An 18170-nucleotide genomic window follows, 5' to 3' on the forward strand; every position below is an offset into this window, starting at 1 on the left:
GGTAGCCTATCTTTTGGATGCACTAATTTTTGCCTTAAGGTGTTTATCGGTTTGAAATAAGTAGGAATTTTGTGTTGCCAAAGGACTCTTTGTAGTTTTTCAGAAACTCCTGCAATGTAAGGTACTGCTACTCATCTCCTTTTTGTACCTTCAGAAGTTTTGGTTTCATTCCCTCTTCTTTCTTTCTGACATTTGTTAAATGACCATTGAGGGTACCCACAGTTTGACAGTGCTCTGATATGTTCTCTACCTTTGACGCTTGTTGATATTAGTTTAGTCCTATGCTGGAGGGTCCTGATGACTCTTAGTTTGTGTTGTAAAGGGTGGTTAGAATCGAAAAGTAAGTATTGGTCAGTGTGCGTAGCCTTCCTAAAGACTTCTGTTTTTAGCGCTTTGTCCTCTTATAATTACTTTACAATCCAAAAAGGCTAGTTGGTTCTCTTTAATGTCCTCACGAGTAAATATAATATTGATGTCTACCGAGTTGAGGTGATTTGTGAAGGATTGAAATTCTTGTTTTTTAATTATGACAAAAGTATCGTCCACATATCTAAACCAGTATCTAGGTTTTGTCCCTGGGAAGGATGTGAGGGCCTGTTTCTCCATCTCTTCCATGTACAGATTAGCGACTATGGGTGAAACTGGTGAGCCCATAGCACAACCATATATTTGTAAAATTTCTCCCTAAATTCAAAATACGTAGTATTAAGGCAGATTTCCAATAATTGGCAGATGTGGTCCGGTTTAAGTTTGGTTCTTTCATGCATAGAAACGTCCGCCAGCAGTCTCGTCCTCACCACTGAGACCGCTGCTGGGGTTGGGACAGATGTAAAGAGAGAAGGCACATCGTAAAATGCCAATGTTTCCTCAGGTTCCAATATGTCATTATGAGGACTTTGATCCTCTCTACAAACCCTGTGGTGTTCTCTACGTGATATTCTGTGTTACCAACCAACGGAGCTAAGATAGTTTTTAAATATTTGGGTACATTGTATGTAGAGGAGTCAATGCTACAAACAATGGATCTGAGGGGGAACCCTTCTTTCTGTATTTTGGGCAGGCCATAGATACAGATGACGGCTGAAGAAACCTTTTCATCGATGGACCACTCCTGTACGACTAAGAGCTTACACAGACGAACCTCTGAAGATGAAGGACACTGATTTGCTGTGGCGACCCTCTGAAGGGAAAGGTCGAAAGGAAAAGGAGATTTTATTCAATGTGCCAAATTGTGGATAATTTTTGAGTGAACGCTGGCACGTGTGGCTGCCGTTGCTCACCCGCAGAAAATATATCCTGTGGCTGTAAAGTGTCCTTGGGAGTTTTGAAAGGCGCTTATAAATTACATGTATTATTATTATACATGTTATTATTATTATTATTATTATTATTATTATTATTATTATTATTATTATTATTATTATTATTATTATATATTTTTTTACAATTACATACCTGTATTAAAAACCATAAACATAATACAGTAACGCTCCTAATCGACAGGGGGCGGTGTTGTTATTTGCGACAATTTAGAAGAAGATTCTGTTTTCGTGCGGAACATTCATCTGCACAATTCTTTTGCAGAAAGAAATTGAATGCGTCGCCAACTTTTCATTTTCTTTATTTGATCGTATACTCTTCATCTCTATTACTAAATAAAAACTCGGATAATGTACCGGCCAGGTCATCATCAGTATGGTCCGCCACCACCTTTCGGCGTATCACCATCTCGCGGCCCACACAATGTCGGTGATTCTCGAAATTTACCTCCTGGACGGTTGGGACCATTTTCGTTTTCGGCACCCTTGGGAAACCAATTTCTACAAAGACCTCCAGGATCTAATTATTTGAATGTACGTACACATCATGCTCATTCGCCGTGGGGGGAGTCCGAGGACTGGGGGTTAAAAAATAATGTTTCAAGTACCAAGTCGAAACAGTACTACATACTCTACACAGAACAGAATGTCGATGTTTGCTACGTGTAAAAATCATGTAGTGGTGACCCAATATATCGATATGCCTTTATTTATCGCTACGTTACGTCACATTTAGCTTTTGTCTTCCAGTTTAACAAGTTGGTTGAGTTTTGTACAGGGTCATGAAACAGCATTAAGGACGTTTAACTTAACTATGAAATAGGAATTGTCTTCAAATATCCCAGTACATACAACAAAGTGCAACATCGTGAAATAAGTATAGATTTTGTTATTTTACTGTCTTGGACATGGTGGGAGATGATGACACAATTGGTTCTAAAATTTCAATATGTGCGTGTGGTAATTCTAGAATATATTAAACAGGCAGGGTGTGTAAGCCAAAAAGTGTGTATCACAATTTTTTTCCCCATAGGAAACCATTAAAATGGGAATAATCCGTTCCCGGGTTTCCATAAAATATACTTTTCAACTAAATAAGCCTTAAAACTACACACAACATACCTTATTCTATGTATAATAAATGTGCTATTGTATTGTAATGAAAGAAATACACTGCATTGTATCATCAAGTCACTTTATTTACATTTGTGATGGTCATTGATGGCTTGATGGAATGGTGTTTGAGGTCAAAGGGAATTGCTGTTTCGAAAGAGAGGCACATTACATTAGGACTGTAATTAAAGAAATAAACTGTGCTGTAAAATAAAGTTTTATTTACCTTTTTCATGGTCGTTGATGGCTTATGGAAGGAGAATCACCTTCCATACGGACTGTTGGTAACTTAACCTTCGGTGTGGCTTCTCTTCTTTGCTTCTTTGGAGACTCTTCATCATTTTTGCTGATTAAGAACATCTTAATTGACACCTGTTGCTTTCTGACTTGTAAGGTCTTACAAAGCTGAGGCATCACATTATCGTTCATCATGTTGATGATTGTCATAGCTACAGTCTTTTCTGGAGGGCACTGTTCGGTAAAAGCCTGCGCATCATTCCACTTTGCCAACATTGCCTTTATGAGCTCATTTGATGCTGCAGCAATCTCCTCCTCAGATGTTCTCGAACCATCCGTTACTGGCTTTAAAATCCTCAATAAGCGCCGAACTTCCAGGTTGGCGCATGCGATATCAGCGTGAATTAGCCGTGCTTTCTCACATAAAATAGCTTTACTCACGCTGTCGCCGGATAGCTGCTTTTCATTAATCCAAATTACCAGAAGTTTTTCAACTTCTTCGATTGCCCGAGACCGTCGCTTTGAGAGCACGGAAACACCTTTTGCAACAGACGCACCTTTGATGGCTTCTCTGTTCCGGAGAATGGTAGCAATGGTTGACTTAGCATAGCCGTTCTCGGCCACTAAATCACACAAACGCACACCTCGTTCGTGTTTTTCAATTATCTCCTTCTTCTCAGCAATTTTATTTTGTGTCTTCTTGGGCTGAACACGAGCCTGTGGTGGTTTTTTTTTCGGTCCCATCATAGTAAAATTATCAGCAAAAAGCTCCAAGGTGGCGATGGACGTGTGCGTTCAATGAGAGGGGGTGTGGAAAGTAGCGCCGGCTGGAGCGCAGTTCGGTCGTGTGCTTCCGCCGAAGATTACTCCACCAGTCGTGGTGGGTGTGTATCATGAAAATAGTGCGTATTTTAAGGTTCAATTTTCATAAATTTGACGTTCGTAAGACGAAAGGTTCGTAAGATAAGGTGTTCGTCAGTTGAGGTCTCACTGTAGTTGTTACTTGTATTTGTACTAGTTTGCTGTCAAAAGAAATCATCCAACTTTAATGGTTTTCTCTCAGGCATACATCAGCTAAAAGGTTGTGTCAAGAAGTTATGAAATAGATTTGACTTTTTACACTTCTTGGTACCAAGATGGCCTGGCATAACTGAGGTTTTTCCAGTGGCAAAACCAGGTACTACCAGATTGAGTACTGTGGAACTGTAGTTTCACGACCTCATCAGCAGACGTTCCAAAGGAGGATACTATAAGAGTGGTTTAAACTGCAGATGATCTATAATAGGTGAAGAATGATGTTCAGCTAAAAATTCTCTTTTTTTTTATTTTTATTTTTTTTATTCTAGTTGCCTTTTCCTGACAGAAGGATGCAAAATATTCCCATGGAGTTCATATACCATGTATATATATAACCAATAAAAAGAGTAATCTTCAAATGGATTAGGGATGGCACAACGGTGACCTTGACAAGAACCGGCCACCCTTCCTAAAAAGAAAACTGGCCATAGAGGTGGCCAAGAAGCAAACATCAACACTGAAGGAGCTGCAGCTTTTTGGCAAACACCGCACGCACCTCTTCACACACCATCACACATCACCACAAGAACAGCTTACAATAAGTGAAGTTGAAAACGGGGTCTTAGTAAAAGTGGAGACAATTACGAACAGTTCCATTGAACACCTGTAGTGATCTGGCGAAGGCAGGCTTGTAACTCTTTCACATAAAGACTTATAAGCCATGTTTCCAATAAAATTTTAATGTGTTTTAAAGATGAAAAATGTTTTTTTGATAGGTCAAGTTATAGGTTGTATTAAAAAAAAAATTAATTTTAAATTTTAAATTAATTATAAAATTAAAAATTAACAAATATTTGTCTTTGATTATTTAAACAATGTATCTTCGCATCGTATGCTGATATCATAAATCATTTGAACAGGGGTTCTTCAACTTTTTATGTCCATCGTGTACTCCTCTTCTCAATTAGAAAATGTGGAGTGGTACTTTGACTAACAAGTTGGATTTGTGCCATCACTGGTACAAAATTAAACCAGATGCAGCTCAACTTTTTCATTTGAAATAAATGGAAATAGCATGAATCTGAATATATTTTTTGTTCTAAGGGGTTACAGTTTTGTAGCGACATCAAGCAAAAAAAGACCATTGATCTCTTAAAAAATCACAACGGGATCAATTGTAAGGGTTCCACTACTATATGATGATAATAATAAAAGGAAAGCCATGGTTTTCTTTGCCTCTGAAGTAGCATAAAAATGCTTTCAATGTCACAATTTGGTCATGCAAATTACTGTTAACAGAAATTTTAAATCTAAATACTCTCAGCCCCATGGTAGGTCGTTCTCCATAGACCATAGTACAGTGATTACTCTAGGAGGCAGCCAGCAGGTTGTCTCTCGACCACCACCATCTCATCTTCCAGGATCACAATGGAACTCTACAACTGACAACAGGTATGTAGTTGTTAGGCAATTATGTAAAAAAAAGTTGCAATCACAATTACATTGTTTTTGAAATCACAAGTGTTCAATGTCTTTTCATTGACTAAAAAGTTAGTATTTCCTACATGACTAAAATGCTATGACATGCAATTATCATCACCCCCTGCTTTTCTTTATAGTACCTTGGAGATTTTCTTAAGAATTTTTGTCAATTGCAAAAATCGCCAAAATATCAAATCTCGTGCAATTCAGGCTTTTTGGATTTTCATTCTGCTACAGCCACTCATTCAATCTCCGAATATGCATCTATACTTCATTGTCTTGATCATATGTATTCCATCTTATTTTTAAGACTGCTCGCCTTAAACCAGGATCTCGACTTTCATATTTGAATCTGATTGAGTGCTTGTCTGATAATTGGTTATTTGAAGCAACAATATTCCGGGAGATCACACTAAGATGCATTAACCTGGAAATGAGATTTTTACATTGACTTTTGCCTTAGCACCAGAAATTGTTTTTTTTTTTTTAAATCAAATATTTACATATACAATGTGTTTAAATAGTATTTGTGTTTAGTTTAACAGTAATCTTCAATCGAGTTAACATATAACATTGGATGGCAAACTCGATTAGGGCAGAGTCGCACACCATGTCAAATGTTCTCTGCAAGAAGAATAGGTACGTTTTCAACCTATGAACCTAATGCACTCTGCAGCACTTTAATGACTGTTATTGTAAACAGCCAAAATTTGAAATCAGTTACATTTCCATGAATAGTCCAACCTACGAAGATGGAAATGAAAGCTAAAGATTGAACATTTTCTATTTTTGATTTAAAATTCTGATGATTTTTTTTTTCAGTGACCGTGCTGGTGAAGAGTTTCTGAGATGTATTGCTGCAAATAAACCTTTACCACACTATCTCAGAGGCAACATGGCATACAACCTGGCTGATGCATTCAAGTCAGCCACAATCCTGAACGAGTCTATCAAGTCAGACCTTGTTTTCCAAAAGTATTTGAACAAGAGCAAAAGCCGGAGCAGGAGTCCGAACCACAAACGTGGAAGATCTCCAGCTAAAAGCCGCGGGCGAAGCCGTGGCCGTAGCAGAAGCCGAAGTCAAAGAAGGAGTAAAAGTCACGTTCGTGGAAAAAGTCAAGCGAGAAGCAAAAGCAGAGCTCGCAGTAGAAGCCAAACCAGGGAAAGTCGGGCACGGAGCCAAAGCAAGCCGAGGCGGTCTTTGTCACGAAGTAGCAGCCTCGAAAAGAGCCAAGAGCACCTGACCCAGAGTCACATCAGTGACAACACCGCTACCAGTTCTCGTACTGTGCTCAGTGGGAACAGTTTGTTGGAAGGACTTAAGATGGTCATCAATAACAAAGAAATTGAGAACCAGCTGCCTTCCCTCAAAGAGGCAATCATAACTCTTCAGGTAAATCATCTCACGAATAATTTATTTTTACATCGGTGTTGCAAATACCAGAATAATTTGAACATGTGAGGCAATTATTGTTAACTCAGTCACTCCCCTTCTCGAATTTATTCGAGAATTTAAAAGCATTGCGTGTGGCGCCATTCCAGAATTTGTTTCGGTTTTGGTTTTTCTTGCGGGTGGTGCCGATAAAGCGCTGGTCAGACCTTTGGCGATGGCTTTCCCTTCTACAATGAGGCAGCATTTTCCTTTTGTCCATGTTAGCACTTTGTGACAGCTTCAGCTGTTGTTAAAGCGCTATATAAATCAATATGTATTGTATTTTGTATAGCCACCCCCATTTCAAACTCATAACTCCAGACCCATAAAACTTACGAATTAACTCTTTTTGTCTGATGAAAGAAGAGTGTTGAATGTTTTTAACGCTAAATTGAATGTTTATGTAGTCCTAAAACTCAATATTGTGGGTCTTTCAATTTAAGTGAAAATGACAAAAACCCTGACACTGGAGTGGACACCTTTTTGCACATTGTGTGGCGGTGAATGAGTTAACACTGTAGCTGGGAATTTGGCCCACTCACCCTCACAGATCTTCTCTATATGTGTCAGGTATTGGTGCATTGGTGACAAACTGAATTTCAGATTCCTACAAAGATTTTCTCTTGGTTTTACATCTGGATCCTGACACGGTCACACCAAAACATTGATGCATTTCTTACAAAGCCATTCCTTGGTTATCCTTGCTTTACACAGAATATTGACATCATGACATTGAATTTCCATTTGATTCAAATTGAAAATGAGGAAAGTGGATTTGTGATGCCAGGTGTTTGAGTTTTGACCATTGTAACATGTTCGAACGATCAAGTGATCCCTCTGACCATGAACATGGAACTGAAATGTAATTTTTTTCTTTAACAAACAATACTCTCCTAACAGGCCTCAAATAAAAGCAAAAATACCAGACATGGCTCTCACGAACAAGATGGAACACTAGAGACTTCAACATCACTGGAAAGTGAGAGCGTGCTCCTGCCTCATGACAGAGTTGGCAGTGACTTCTCTTGGCTTCAGCCCCAAAGTCACCAGGCTTCCGCATCGCAGCCATTTGAAGATGAAGAGTGGTTCTTATATGGCGATGAAAAAGGCACAAAAGAAAATACATGCTCTCAAACATCTACAACACGCACGACTGGAGAGTCTCTCAAACCACCCTGGAATGAAATGAAGACTAGTGATTTGGTTAGTCAACAGCATAACCACGGTAAGTCAAATTCCCGTATTTTGGATGGCCAGTCATTGTCAAGACATGTCTTTGCTAATCTGGACAACAAGGAGTGCAAGAACATCAAAATGATCTTAACCAATTTGACCAAAACAAACTGTAATAAGGCAAACAATTACCTCCTGACCTGCATGTGTGTTCAACAGCGACTTTGTTGGGTTTGACAACGTCTCAAGGCTCTAATTTACAGCGTGCTTTGGATTCCCAACAGTCACTCATCAGGAGGATCTCCCATCAAGTATTCAGATTATTCAATTCATTGAATGATTTTATAATTTACTGCCAGCCTCATGTGATTTTACATATACAATACAATAAACAAGCACAGCATGACATTAACTCATTCACTGCCATTCCCAAATTTATCGGGAATTTAAAAGCATGATTCGGGGCGCCGTCCACGGATTTGTTCGGTTTTGTTTTTTCTTGCGGGTAGGTCCCAATAAAGTGCTGGTCTGACCTCTGGCAATTGTTTTTCCTCCTTTCAAGGGGGGCACCATTTGCCTTATGTACAGCCGCTCCCATTTCAAGCTCAGATAACTCCAGATCCATATAACTTAGGAATTAACTATTTTTTTCTGATGAAAGAAGAGAGTCTCAGGTGTTTTAATGATAAATTGAATGTTTATATAGTCCTAAAACTCAATGTTATGTGGGTCCGGCAATTTGAGTGAAAATGACAAAAATCCTGGCACTGGCCAATGTGTCTATGTGCGTGCGTGAAGCACAGTACGCAGCCAATCGCAAGTGAGCTCGGCTGGAAAAAGGTGCGCAATACAAAATCAAATTTACAGCATCTCTGTCCAAACATTTTTTGACATACAGTACCCGCAAAAATGTTTGTATGTACCGTTTGTCGTAACTTGAATGTTCGTAAACTGGGTAGCATCTGTAAAACAAAATTGGGGGCACATTTTGGAATAAGAACATCAGCTAATAACCACGGTGAGAGAATAGCAAGTGCACTTCTGGGTTGTCTTGATCACTCTTTGCATGCAGGTCTTTTTTCATTCTCTAAATCAGGGATGCTCACACTTTTCCAGCATACGAGCTACTTATACAAACAACAAAATGATCTACCCACTACAAAAATGCAAAACATAATTATTTTCAAATGTATTAATGATTCTTTGTATGTACAATGTATGTTGATGTACCTTGCATAACTGAATAAGCAAATATTGCACAACACACATAATAACTACATATACATAACATAATATATAACTAATTTAAAGCAGATCCTTTACTTACAGACAGTGTATTGTAAGTGTTCAAATACCTGATACTACAATACACTGTAAGTAAAGAATCTGCTTTAAATTAGATATCAAGTAGACAGGATGAACTTAATACAACGAATAATAAATAACTATTAACATATTTTGTAATTACCTGAGTTTACTTTGATGACTTGCACTGAATTGAATCAGCCAGGTTTGCGTAGTCCGGACAGTAGCTGTTGACAGCCAGCCTCAAGCACATTTCCAAATGTTCATTTTAGCGTATAACGCTTGTTGGTGGATTATGCAATGGTAATTCAAGAAGTCTGGGAATGCATCATGCCTGCACTTGGCAATACGCATTTTGAAAAAGACACCGTGAAGAAAAAGTCCACTCCCATTCCGTATGAAAGTAATATGTTTTTGCCTTCTTGGTCCAGCTTTCTCACTCATTTTGATCACCATATGTTTTAGCAAGGTCTTAAAATCTGAGGTAATTCGCTGACTAACTTGTAAATGTTGCTGCGCTTAGCCCCGTTGTTTACGCATGCGTTGTCATCTGAATTGTTGCCCTGTATGTCAATCAAGTGACGGGACGTTTGATAGGCTGACTAATGTTTTTTTGACTGTCACGCTCCGATTGACCAGTACTACCTCCGCGATCGACCAGTAGATCGCGATCGACGTAATGAGCACCCCTGCTCTAAATAGTAGAATAAAAAACATTGTCAGAGAGCACAGACAAGTGAAGTTAAAAGTACAGTACGGTGAGAACTTGGTTTACGAACTTAATTGGTTCCCAGACAGAGTGCGTAAGGCGAAAAGTGTGTATCCCCATAGGAAACCATTAAAATGAGAATAATCCGTTCTCAGGTCTCCATAAAATATAATTTTCAACTAAATAAGCCTTAAAACTACACACAACATACAGTAACTTATTCTATGTATAATAAATGTGCTATTGTATTGTAATGAAAGAAATACAGTGCACTATATAATAAAGTCACTTTATTTACATATGTGATGGTCGTTGATGGCTCTTAATTGACACCTGTTGCTTTCTGACTTGTAAGGTCTTACGAAACTGAGGCATCACATCATCATTCATCATGTTGATGATTCTCATAGCCTTTTCTAGATGGAACTGTTCAATAAAAGCCTGCACAAATCAAATTCTCTGTGTTGAGGACCTCATTATGGTCAGCAACAAGCTCCTCGATGTCATCTGCATCCACTTCGAGTCCCATAGGTGCTGGCAGAGATTTTATTACAAAAAAAGGTGCGAGTCCGATGATTCCACGGACGTGGAATAAAACGCGACAAAAGAAGGCATACTCGCGGATCCCGGAAAGCAACAAACTTACGCGATCGCGGCTAACAATCACCTCTTGGACTTGCTTAGACCAGCACAAGACACAGCGAGCGAGGCGTCGTAATCATGTCACTGGTGAGATGACAGCGACTCGTTGAAATGAAATGAAATTGACGTGTCGCGAGCGGCGGCCCCGCTCCAGCTGTCAACTCGCACGTGACAATTTTGGCGTCATTGGTCACACGAAAGCATCGACTAAATAACGCCTTTGTGTAAAGCTTTTAGGCGAAGGATGGTGGCAATGGTGGAAATGGAAAAAGTTACTCTCAGGGAAGTGACACACAGAGTGAGAGATGTGTCAGGCTGAGATTCACATGACAGCCGCGGTGTGCACATGTGGCCACAAACGCACACCTCGTTCGTGTTTCTCAATGGTCTCCTACCTACGGTGATTTTATTTTTTGTGTCTTCTCCGGCTGAACACGAGCCTGTGGTGGTTTTTTTGGTCCCATAATAGTAAAATTATCTGCAAAAAGCTCCTCAGAGGCGATCGACAGGTAAATTCAGAGAGAGGGGGCGTGGAAAGTAGCGCCGGCTGGAGCGCTGTTCGGTCGTGTCCTTCCGTCGAAGATCCGAAGATCACTCCGCCTGATCCGAAGAGCACTCCGCCAGCCGTGGTGGGTGTGTATCTCGAAAAGTAGTGCGTATTCCAAGGTTTAATGTTCACAAATTTGACGTTCGTAAGACGAAAAGTTCGTAAGGTAAGGTGTTTGGAAGCCGAGGTCTCACTGTATAGATATAAAGACTAATCCGTCAATGTGATGAGTCACAAAGTGAATCGCCGCAAGAAGTGTATAACTTACTGTATAACTACATTCTTTTTTTTGAGAGACAACAACAAAGGAGGTAGTCAATCATAGTAAAGGATAATGAATGAAATAACAGATTTTTCCACCTCATTTATTGCACATATTTGTATTCCATCAAACGGTGAGTATAGTTTTTGCTTTTTTTTAATGTTGCTGTGACAATGACCATATTGTGTTTGGGAGCCTTTTACTGAGCGAGTTGCTTGTTTTGTAGCCACAAAGGAACATAAGTCTTCTTGTGCCGGTCCCAAACCCGGATAAATGCAAAGGGTTGTGTCAGGAAGGGCACCCGACATAAAAGCTTGGCCAAAACAAACATGCGGATCAAACCTCTGAAGATGGAGGACACTGATTCGCTGTGGCGACGACCCCTTGAAGGGAAAAGCCGAAAGGAAAAGAAGAATCATAGTAAAGGATAAATCCCCTCTACAGAAGCATTTTTTGTCATGTAAAGTGAGGCTACAAAATGTCAGGAAAAACTGCATTCTATTGGGTTCATCACAGGTACTTGAAATTATGGCAGGTGTGTGCTGACTTTGCTCTAATACGAGTTTGGATGTGAGAGGTTCATTCTGGACATCGCCCCATCCTCAATATTAAGAGTGTGTATAACTTTTAGTTGTTCAATTTACTTTCCCTTCTCTAAAAGAGTTTATTTACTATTCAAATTGAGTTGTGTGAGGCACATTGTTTGTGAAAGCAGTTATAAAATGAATTATCTTAGTCTCCTTTTTTTGTATCACAGAAACGTTGTATTTTAACAGGGGGTGTTGACTAGAGATATACTTACACATAATACTATTTAGTTAAAATATGTTGCAACATTTTTGTTGTTCGTCTTTTGGACCCCCCCCCACCTCCCCTGTTACGAAGGATAAGATTTGGTGCCTTTTGGACATGATGGACCCAATCCATTGAAAACGTCTGTCTGATACACTTACAGTCTTCTGTTTTTCTTGGTCATTTCTTGATTCATGCAGACTCTTAACATTTTGATTTGGCTTTCTTAAGCAACCAAGGGGAAGCAAGAATGGGGTGATCCGGCTGGGACATCTCAATCATCATACGATAAGCACAAGGTAAATAATTTCTTTGCTAATTTGTTAAACACCCTGAGAGCACTTTAGAGCTGTCAGGTGTTATGGGTTGTCTCTGTTTTGTAAAACATATAATTGAATGCGCCCTTGTAATGTTACGGATATTTAACTAATTCACTGCCAGACAATGTGCATAAAATGTGTCCACTCCAGTGCCAAGGTTTTTTGTTATTTTTACTTAAATTGCAGGACCCACAGAATATTGAGTTTTAGGACTACATAATCATTCAATGCAGCATAACAAACCTTAGACTCTTCTTTCATCAGAAAAAAAGAGTTAATTCCTAAGTTATATGGGTCTGGAGTAATATGAAGTGCAAGTGGTGGTGGCTGTACAAAAGGCAAACGCTGCCCCTTCGCGGGAGGGAAAAACATTGCCAGGGGTCTGACCAGTGCTTTATCGGCACCCCTCCACAAGAAAAAGCAAAACCCGAACAAATTAGGGAATGGCGCTCCTCGTCATGCTTTGCAATTCTCAAATAAATTTGGGAATGGCAGTGAATGAGTTAATTTGTGTAATTACTGTGTCTTAATTTCAGTCAGGATATCCCCCGGGTGCACACAACCTATATGGTCGTGCCCCGATTAAAACAAAAATTGTAAAATATTGTGTCAGCATCAATTCACAGTCAAATCAGCCACCACAAGAATTGATTCCAAGGTCCAACTTCCAAAGGAAATCTCGGTTGACAGATGTTGATATCCATGTAATTGTTGTGCTTTTTATGTTTTGAAGTTGGCCGTCACGTTGCGTAATTGCCTATACACAACTAAGCTGGTTCATTGGTTCATCAGATGTAGTGTTTTAATTTCAGCCTGGTAGCGTTTGACACATTGAAAACCACCCTTGGAACATTACTGGAAATACATGATTTCAATTTGTTTTTTTTTTCAGCGTTTGTTGGTTTGACTTGACCTTTCTATTTCTTAGCCAGGTGATGCAAGTAAAAGGGACGCAGTCAAACAAACAAAAATAACTCAATGTGAAAAGTCGCTGAAAGAAATAGGGCAATTGCTCCAAGAGGACGGTAAAGTAGTCTTTTGTTACACTCTTTGATATATAAATGATGATTAAATACATTCAGACACTCACTGTTATTTTTTATACAGGTTTACATTTTCTTACACCAGTGATTGGATTTTACTGCCAGAAATGTGAGGAATTCATTGGAGATTTAAGTAAAGCGGAAACCCACGCAGCCATCCACACTCATCCTAAAATTGGCTCTGTAAGTATTTCCTTTCCAATAAAAAATGCTTGATAGACACATCGCATCCCAAATTATTGTGCAAATTGTTATGTTTTTCTCAGATTTTTGTAGTTGATACAAATGCGACTGTTAATAAATAATTGTCTTTATGAGATGACGTGGTCGTACACATCAAATTACATGTGAATGTTGGCAAATCTTTTTTTTCTAATCTTGCATCCATTGTACTTGAGTTTTGATAGTTCCTCTGCTTGACTTTATTTTTCACTTATTATTATTATTATTATGATTTTATTATTTGTAAAATGTTTTTATTATTATTATTATTATGATTTTTATTATTATTATTATTTATTACTACTACCACTACTGGGCACAGAATCTTATCTGCAGCTTGTTCTTCCTTTTCCTTATATCATCCATTTAATGCTGTGGACCCAGACGGCTCCTTTCGGAAACCTCGTAAGAAAAAAAATCGTTTTTATTTCCAACAATCTTTATTATTTTAGTTATTAGGCAATCTTATATGTCGGGGTAATTGAGAACTGATTCTCCTTTGCAAAAAAACAACCTGGCTACAAACTGCAAGATTTTGTTGCTTCTAGTCACTACTTTGGGTCTGGGAACGAATCATGGCTTGGACCATGACTTTTGCTTTCATTACCTCAGACTTTCAACCTGCAACGATGAAAGAACACAATGACATATGGCCTTCATCGAACATCGATCACTGGATTTCCAAATCTCAAGTCCTTTTTTGCGTGTTGGCAACCCCCCCCCACCCCCTTTGTATATAAATACCACCTCAATGTTATGAATCTCTTCACCAAATGTATTTATTTATTCATGTATTTAGTTTGTATCAAAAACTTATTGAAATGTTTCTCCACTCTGATTTTTGTTATCTGTTTGGCAGAAAACACTTGGGAGTAAACATACAGAAGAGACCAGAGGACACCTCCGCTGCAGCAGCAGTAGCAGCAGCAAACACCATCCCACTTTGTCAGACCAGAGTAGCAGTTATACCGAGAGAGGAGGTAGCAAGAAACAGGGAAACTATTATGACCGGGATCATACAATCAAACTGGATGATAGTATTCATCGTAGTTACCAGCCTGGTCAGGAAAATAATTTGATCAAGAAGATGAGGGAGGAGACGATGCTCATAACTGTTTGTGCTGAATCACCAAAAGTTAAGGGGGAGTCGAATAAGGATCAGGACATCAAGAAGGAAGCAGCATCCAATGGGAAGTGGAATGACATTTGCAAAAAAGACATAAAGGAGGAAAATGAAAGCCATGACAGCACCGATGACCAGGAAAAGGAAACAAATGTAAATTCACACAAAAAGAACAAGAAAAAGAAGAGCAAGAAGAAAAAGAAGCACCATGTGTTATAGAGGATACGCTGTGCTTGCTTGTTAAAAAGTTCAAACTGCCACAAAAGTCACATCACATCATCTTTGCGAGGCAAAGTTTGGATTTGTCATGTGTCAAATAGAATGTATAAAATTGATCTGTAGTTTGTAGTAAAATCTGTACCGGAATTGAAAATTGTCACGTTTGAAGTTATTGCAAGCTTTTTTTTTTTCTTTTGGAAATACTGTTAAATAAACAAAATAGAAGAAAACATGTTTATTGACTTGTGATTTCAAAATTAATTATCCATCAATTTGCTCGGTACCTTTAATAATGTGAGCCGATTATATATATTTATGCAACGTCACACTTGAACAAGTTCAATCATTATAAATTATTGAAGTTGCTCATATTCTGTGCGAACATGAACTATGTACACAAATTTCCATATTTATCAAAAGCAGTTCATCGCTCACGTGTGCACATTTTAACCGCAAATAGCCAATTAATATTAAATATCAAATCAGCCATATCACATAAAAAGGCACAGTATTGAAATCAGGGGTAAAAGCATTGTGTAGTCCCAGAAAAAGAGGTAAATAAGAACAGAAGACGATTCATAATTTAACTCATTTACTGCCAGATGTGTGCAAAAATGTGTCCACTTCAGTGTCAGGGTTTTTGTCATTTTCACTCAAATTCCAGGACCCACAGAATATTGAGTTTTAGGATTACATAAACATTCAATTTTTCAACAGAAAAAAAAGTTAATTATTATTATTATCCTTAGTTATATGGGTCGGGAGTTATCTGAGCTTAAAATGGGGGTGACTGTCCCAAAGGCAAATGCTTCCCCATTGTGGGAGGGAAAAACATTGCCACAGGTCTGACCAGCGCTTTTTGGCGCACCCCCTGCAAGAAATACCAAAACGGGAATGGGACTTCACGTCATATTTTCAATTTCAAATAAATTTGGGAATAGCAGTGAATGAGTTCATTATTTACATTCCGTTTGATTCAATAGTAACAAGGTATTTCATGTTCAAACGTTTTTTTTTTTTCTAATAGCTGGAAAAAGGGGCAAACAGTATTTAACAGTTACATAACCTTTCCTTTTAACAACACAGTCTACTTGTGTCTTTCATATTAATTTGTGGCGAATTTGCTATCATTTTAGACTTAGAGGAAGTCAAACCTGACAAATGGCAATCAGACTCTAGGAAGATACATGAAGCAATGGTGAACTAACATGTCATTTTTGGGGTACATTGATTTTTGTAGATCTTCAATCCAAATCAAAATGCAGCACGATTGTGCAAAGAAACCAAATTCCTGGTACTATAAATGTTGACCATGGTGTCTATTAACATCCTTTTTGAGTATGTCTCTTGGATGAGGCATGCGCTTCCGAGCGGTCGTTCGTAAGGTGAAGTTGCTTCAGTGCTAAATTTTGTATGGAATGTATGTTTAAGTCAAACACTAAATGGGGAAGTAATAACGCTCTAACAGTCGTAAAATTCACACCTACTGTAGTATGACGACATATATCCTTGGGTCTTCAAGGACAACCAACCCCTCTGGACAAGTTGTGTCCATAATTTGTAAAATCACTTCAACTGACTTCTCCTGAGCGTATTTTACAAAGATTCCACCGCATATAGCTATATTTTACGTTTTAAGACTCGCGCTGAATATTCAGGAAGTCTTGTTTTTGAGTCGGTGACGAGTCCGTACGTGACGTCACGGTAAGTATTGTAACTGACCGAGAAAGCCTTTTGGGTACTTTGTTTGGTCTGAAAACTTCGTGTTGATGGCAAAATTAGAAGGAAAACACATAAATAACGCGATGGTGAATCGTTTTATGTTGCACCAAGACTACTATTTGATACGAGCTGATACAAATTCCCAGCAGACAAATCAGCCCATTTCCAACAGAGCTTGGGCGCCATCTTATGCATTTTCTGGGACGCTACATTTCAGTCCAAATGACTCAAAATGACACGGAATGACTTCTTTAATCGATTGCAAACATTTATGCTTTCCTCTTCAGAACTATTTGAAACATATTCATCACTGGATGAGTAACAAGAAAGCATCTTCTCCGAATCTGAAGCTATTGTTTTGATTCTCGAGCAAGGCAAAGCGTCTTGGCGTGACGTTACGAACAAGGGGGCGGGACCTTCTGAAACTCGCCATTTCCGGTTTCATTTTGAAGTAGTTTTTGGACACTTGGTCATTTTTATTAGTATTTTTCATTTGACTAAAAATATCAGCCTGCGTGTTTTGGGTATTTTAGATGCTATAAAACGTTTTTCTGATGTCAGTTAGGAAACCAAAAAATGGTGTCGGTTGTCCTTTAAGTAAGCCTTTACTGAATCTGCTGGCGTGTAATTACTGAATAACGTGCCACGAGCCATTACTTTTTGTCTCCCTGGAGCATCAACTGGGAATAGGGATTTCCTCCTCGCCCGCATACTCTATGCAGCCAATTGTAAGCACGCTCGGTGGATCGGGACGTGAACTTGTTGGCAACACTTCAGCGTAGCCGGGCAGTGATTGGTCAGCCTTGGTGTCAGTTGCGTAAACATCCAGCTCTTGAATCCTCCAATTTGTCTGTGTGCGTGCGTGAAGCACAGTACGCAGCCAATCGCAAGCGAGCTCGGATGAAAAAAGGCGCTCAACACAAAATCTAACTTACAGCATCTCTGTCCGAACATTTTTCGACATACCCGCAAAAATGTTCGTATGTACCGTTGTTCGTAACTGGAATGTTCGTAAGTCGGGGAGCGTCTATTCCTTTGCTGACATGAACTCTCTCTATTTATCTGGGCATGAGGCAAGCGGTGAGTCTCATCTGCCCAAGGTAACCAAATGCTATCCGTTAATATTGATGCCTTTCATTAGCAGGTGTTATAGTTAGTCCTACAAACAGTTGGTGGAATGTTTTGTGGGTCCACTTATAGTCCTAATGTGATATTCGTTTCCAGTTGAAGGAGACTGCATTCTTGTTTGGACTGCAAGGTTTGATGCCACCATTTTTGTACTCCAATCTTGGATTATCCAGTTTGAGGTAAGATGTGCTGTGAAAAATAGTTTTCTTGTGTACTTTTATCACTAAAATGAGGAGGAAAAGTGCCAATGACAAGTTGTTTTTAAAGATATTTGACAAATGCTAATTAGCTACACTATGTCGCAATACAGTAAAGTCTCGTTATATCGATATTCAAGGGAGTCCGAAAAAATATCGATATAGC

The 18170-nt window shown here is 38.9% G+C and overlaps 1 protein-coding gene across 3 annotated transcripts; it reads left to right on the plus strand.

Annotated features, from left to right (window-relative positions):
- Positions 1-1528: 1528 nt before the first annotated feature.
- LOC148889154 (uncharacterized) lies at positions 1529-17897 on the plus strand. 3 transcript variants are annotated; one of them, XM_089011886.1, is made up of 8 exons: positions 1529-1853; positions 5011-5138; positions 5991-6561; positions 7501-7825; positions 12262-12329; positions 13279-13375; positions 13458-13576; positions 14475-17897. In XM_089011886.1, the coding sequence occupies exons 1-8, from the start codon at positions 1671-1673 to the stop codon at positions 14955-14957; spliced, it is 1974 nt and encodes a 657-aa protein (XP_088868012.1). In that variant the 5' UTR covers positions 1529-1670; the 3' UTR covers positions 14958-17897. The 3 variants fall into 3 exon arrangements, with proteins under 3 accessions (XP_088868012.1, XP_088868014.1, XP_088868013.1); XM_089011888.1 differs by lacking the exon at positions 5011-5138 and having other exon boundaries at positions 1718-1853; XM_089011887.1 differs by lacking the exons at positions 1529-1853; positions 5011-5138 and adding an exon at positions 5211-5807.
- Positions 17898-18170: the final 273 nt, after the last annotated feature.

Source organism: Hippocampus bargibanti, linkage group LG13 (assembly GCF_051943395.1).
Source record: "Hippocampus bargibanti isolate YZ-2025 linkage group LG13, ASM5194339v1, whole genome shotgun sequence".
Classification (NCBI taxonomy): domain Eukaryota; kingdom Metazoa; phylum Chordata; class Actinopteri; order Syngnathiformes; family Syngnathidae; genus Hippocampus; species Hippocampus bargibanti.